General features: G+C 34.0%; 1 protein-coding gene across 1 annotated transcript; it reads left to right on the forward strand.

Annotated features, from left to right (window-relative positions):
• Nucleotides 1-732: 732 nt before the first annotated feature.
• On the forward strand, nucleotides 733-2,001 carry LOC109209868 (uncharacterized mitochondrial protein AtMg00810-like). The gene has a single exon (XM_019373212.1). It carries the CDS (start codon nucleotides 733-735, stop codon nucleotides 1,999-2,001), a length of 1,269 nt encoding a protein of 422 aa, XP_019228757.1.
• The last annotated feature ends 3,710 nt before the right edge of the window (nucleotides 2,002-5,711 follow it).

Below are 5,711 nucleotides of genomic sequence, written 5' to 3' on the forward strand. Positions count from 1 at the left end.
CATGAGAATGTATTTCCCTTTAACACCTTGCCTAATGATTCTAAGTTTTCTTCTGTTCCTAATTCTGTCCCTTTCATTGATGATTTGCCTAGTTTTAAATCACACACTCATGATGTTTTGCATGATGGTCAAAGGCCTGCAAGTGCTACTCCTGATACTTTGTCACATAGTAGTCCTCCAACTTCCAATCAGTCTACTCATCCTTCACCTCAATCTTCAACTATTTCTCATCAACCTCCTGTAATACCTGATTTAGGCACTAGGAAATCAACTAGACAACATAATTTACCTACCCATTTAAAAGACTATATTTGTTCTATTCCAAACTTAAAACCTCCTACTCATACTGCTGACACTAACACTGCACCCTTTTCTCTTGATGCCTTGTTTACATGTAATCATCATGTCTCTCTTAACTCTTTGATCCATGATAGTCAACTACTTGTGCAAAATGTTAGTCATGATAATGAGCCATCTTCATATGAAGAGGCAGCCTTAAATCCAGCCTGGCAGGCAGCCATGACCCTTGAATTTGAGGCCCTACATGCTAATAATACCTGGGATTTAGTTCCCCTGCCCTAAGGAAAAAAGGCCATTGGTTGTAGATGGGTGTATAAGGTCAAGCACAAGGCTGATGGGAGCATTGAACGATTCAAAGCAAGGCTGGTTGTAAAGGGGTACACTCAACAAGCAGGTGTTGATTACACAGAAACCTTTTCACCAGTTATAAAAATGACCACAGTCAGGGCTCTAATAGCTACAGCAATGAAGAAGCACTGGAATATCTTTCAACTAGATGTAAACAATGCTTTCCTCCATGGTGATCTACATGAGGAAGTTTATATGGAACTACCACCTGGGCTAGTGGTTGATACTCCTGGCCGTGTCTGTAAGCTGAATAAATCCCTTTATGGGCTCAAGCAAGCTAGTAGACAGTGGTATGCAAAACTAGCTGAGGCCTTATATTCCAAGGGTTATATCCATTCTCTGAATGATTATTCTCTCTTCTATAAAAAGTCAGCTTCTTCTGCCATCTTTGTTGTTGTATATGTGGATGATGTCATTGTGACTGGGACAGACTTACAAGAAATCACTCAGCTGAAGATCTTCTTGCATGATCAATTTAAGATCAAAGATCTAGGGATCCTACACTATTTCTTAGGCATGGAGGTCCTGTATACACCTGCTGGAGCAATCATCTCTCAGAGAAAATTTGCACTAGACCTGCTCAAGGAATACAATTGTCTCAATGGTAACAGTCCCTCTTCACCACTAGACCCAAGTGTCAAGCTCAAAGCAAAGGAAGGCCCAGCTCTCACTGATCCTACACCCTACAGAAAGTTGGTTGGACATCTGAATTTCTTTACTAATACAAGGCTAGATATTGCCTATGGTGTACAACATTTGAGCCAATTTATGCAAGATCCAAGGGAGCCACACTTACATGCTGCTTTTCATCTTCTTAGATACTTAAAAAATGATCCTACACTTGGGATTTTTCTTTCCAATGATCCTGACTGCACAATTAGGGGGTATTGTGACTCTGATTGGGCAGCCTGCCCTGACTCTAGGAGATCAGTTAGTGGTTATCTTGTACTGCTGGGTGATAGTCCAATTAGCTGGAAATCCAAGAAACAGGAAACTATTTCCCTCTCCTCAGCTGAAGCGGAATATAGATCTCTTAGAAAGGTGGTGGATGAACTAACTTGGCTGTGCAGATTGCTAGATGAACTGATTGTTCCCTTTCCTAAACCTGTCACTGTCTTTTGTGATAGTCAGTCTGCCTTACACATTGCCAAGAACCCTGTTTTCCATGAAAGGACAAAGCACATTGAAGTTGATTGTCATTTTGTTCGAGACAAGCTACAAGAGGGCTTGGTGTCCTTGCATCACATTGGCACTGCTGATCAACTGGCTGATATATTCACCAAAGCTCTCACTGGAATTAAGCATTCTAATGTTTTGGGCAAGTTGTCTGTGAAGTCCTCACCTCCAACTTGAGGGGGGTGTTGAGCTATGTATTTATGTATAGTAGTTAGTTTTAGTTGGTTACAACTTAGCTTAGCTGTTACTTAGCTGTAGCCTAATTGGTTGATTAGTTATCAGTTGTAGAGGATACACAAGTGTATATACATTAGCTTGTACAGTACATTTTTGATACATCATTCATTTTAATACAAAATATTTTTCTCCCAGCTTCTCTCTCCTTATATGAAGCTTCCAGACCTTCCGCCATTAGAGCTCTAGCTCGAGCTCGATCTTCTGCTGCATCTGCAACTCAACACCGCAAATAAATTGAAGCAACAAAATTTTTATTTTGAGATCAAGTTATTAACTTCCAGAATTAGATTCTGTCGTTCTAGCGTTTTACTATCTTTTTCTTTAAATTTGAAATTTATAATTATTTTTTTGTCTTTATCCCATAGTAGTGTTATTAAAATTCAAATATATCAACTATAAAGCACGAATCAAATTACTCAATATGATTTTTTTTAGGAACGAAATTTTGTTTTAGTCACCATTAACCTTTTTTTTACTAATCACAAAGCAAAAACAACAACAATAACAACAACGACGACAACAACAACGCAAAAATGAATGATCCAATTCCTCTAGTAGGAGTATTTAGTTTCTACTGTTGCTTTTATTGTTTTGCAAAAAATAATAAGAAAATAGGAAGCAAATAATTTAAAATAATAAAATAGGATGCAAATCATAAAATAAAATAAAATAAAATAAAAACCTATACCAAGGACGCAATGGTTTAGCATTAAGGAAATACAAATATAGCCGATTTGGCTTTTACTCTCTCCTCTTTACTTCTCTTTTACCATGACTCTTTTTTTTCTTTTTTTCTTTTTCACGTGGAATTTTCTCTTTCTCCTTTTATTTAATTAAAAAACAAAGAAGAAGGTAAAAAGCGAAAAGAATATGAGAAAGAAGACCAAGGGAGAAGGCTTTCTTTTTGTGATTCTCCCTTCAACGTGGCCCCAACTTATCACGGTCGGCGACTCACTATTTGTTTGGAACTTAAAGATCAAATATTATATTTCCTCAGTTTTAATATAGATGAGTTAATTTGATTTGGCACAAAGTTAAAAAAAAAAAAAAGATTTTAAAATATGTGGTCCAAAAAGTCTAAGGGGTGATAGTTTTGTGAGACCGTGATATTTGTACGATTATAAAAGCTTCTCATTAAGGGTAAAATAGATAAAATGAAGAGGTTAAAGTTGAATTATTTTTAATTGTAGAAATGTGTCATTCTTTTTTGAGCGATCGAATAAAAAAAGTGTATTATCTAAATTAAAACGGAAGGAGTAATATTTTTCAAAAATCTTCCTTTTTTAGCCGTCAGATAGCCATCCTAATTCAAATTTGTTATGTACATTTATAGGTTGTTTGGCCAAACTTCTAAAATCAGCTTATTTTGAGAAGTACTTTTTCTTAAAAGCGCTTTGCTTAAAAGTACTTTGGTGAGAAGCAGTTTGTGTTTGACTAATTTATTTTAAAAACACGTATGAGCATAGTGTTGGCCAAGCTATAAAAAAGTGATTGTAAGTGTATTTTCTCAAAAGTGCTTTTCAAAAAAGTGCTTCCGGAGAAAAGCTATTTTTTTCTGCTTCTACTTGAACTTAAAAACACTTTTTTTTTTCTTCTGAAAACTTGGCCAAACACTTCAACTTTGAAAAAAAAAAATACTTTAAAAAAAATACTTTTAGCCTTGAAGAAACTTGGTCAAACAACTCTTTAGAGAGGAGCACTCCATGCCGAGTGTTCTGAGATTAATTGGACCTTCCCAATTTTTCCTCTAAATAACACAATTTTTCAAATAATTAAATATATTATTAAATCATAAAATACTTTAAATTAAATAATTATTAAAAAAACCAAAACTGTTGGTTCAACTTGATAATTAACTTATACCAAATCAATTTCAGTTAAAAAATATATCAAATTACAAACACTATTATTTACAAAGCTCGAACTTGCATATCAATTTAAAAATAGAAAGAGCGAGGTGGCAAATATTTTCAATACTGGAGCAAATCCTTATCAAATCTACTCCATCAAAATAAAAAGTAGTAATTTTTTAAAACTATTTTTATTATTATGAATAAATTAAAAGTTCAAATAACCAACTAATTACACTATTATGGATTCTCCGGAGTAAATAACTTTTTAGAACCACAGAAAAGGACTACTAACTTTTTTGAAGGAAAAAAATAAAAATCTCTCAATGGAATTTAATTCAGGCTCGGTGTATGACGAGAAATTTGACTATGTGAATCACATAACCAACATTACTTATGTGAGTCTAGTTTATTTCTTGTCAAATGAACTCATGTTCCTACTTACTTATTTTAAAACATAAGCTTAAAAGAGGCAATATTTAAGTCTACTCTTTTTCCTAATTAGAGGCTTAAATGATGGACAATAAAAGGAAAAAAAGTAAAACTCTCCCAGGATTAACGATTACTGTCTACTCTTTGATAAAAGATTTTGCATGCCTAGATTGTCTTTACTTCATATTATTGAACTAATTTACGTCTACTCTAATTTGAGAAAAATCGACACTGCTAGCTTAGAGGATAAACTAGAAGTTGGTGAATGACTCATTAAAATTTTTAAGATATAACTTTGACTAAGTTTCTTGGTAAAATTACAAGTTTTATTATTTAATCTGTGATCAACTATATGAAGCAGCCATATCAAAATTGCTCTGGGCTATCACAGCGAAGAAAGATACCCTCTGGGTTCAATGGATCCACGGTTTCTATATTAAGGGTAGAAGCATTAGTACTATGGAGACACCTAAGCAAGCATGTTGGCTTGTTAGGAAAATCTTTGATGCAAGGAAATGATATGGGAGCAATGATTTGTGTGCAGAATTACAACAACTCACTCATGCTGGGAAGTTCATGATCAAGAAGGCATATAAATACTTACTTCCTCAATATCCTAGAGCTATATGGAAAAACCTCAACATGATCCCATGTTCTGTACCAAGTATNGACCAAACAATGCAACAGCAAAGCTCATGCAGAGGTACTAGGATGGCTATTAGCTGCTACTGTTTATCATGTCTGGAGTGAACGCAGTGCTAGAAGATTTCAAGAACAGCAGCAGGAATGTATCTCAAGACTAAGAGAGATTACCATTCAATTGCATAGGAAAGGACAGTTTAGAAACAATTGAAAAAGATTACTTGATAGATTAAACTCATACCCAAGTCTAGTATAGACTAGCGGTGTAGTAGATATATAGAGGGGAGGAGTAATTGTAATTAGTGCAAAGTTCAAGACTAGTTCTAGAGTAAAAAAAGAACTAGTGGATGTACATATTATACTTGGTTGAATAAAATTTTATTGTTTGACTAAAAAAAATCTGTGATCAACTAATGAGCACTTTTTAATTGAATACTAGTATTAGTACCCACACGATGCGCGGACACAAATCATGTCGGATTGTGATTTGGATTATTTGAATTATGTATAAATAATTTTAAATTATAAACCTTCTAGATAAAATTTATAGATAATCATTAGATATTAATTAAGAAGCAAGACATGAAACCATTTCGCAAATCTCATAGTGGATAACCTGTTTTCTTTTCCTATATTTATATAATCCAATAGGTTAATTTTAGTACTTGAATTTCGTTTCATTATCAATATTAAAAATTACTAACTATGTCATGTGGTGATTTGTCT

This window comes from Nicotiana attenuata, unplaced genomic scaffold (genome assembly GCF_001879085.1).
Source record: "Nicotiana attenuata strain UT unplaced genomic scaffold, NIATTr2, whole genome shotgun sequence".
Lineage (NCBI taxonomy): Eukaryota > Viridiplantae > Streptophyta > Magnoliopsida > Solanales > Solanaceae > Nicotiana > Nicotiana attenuata.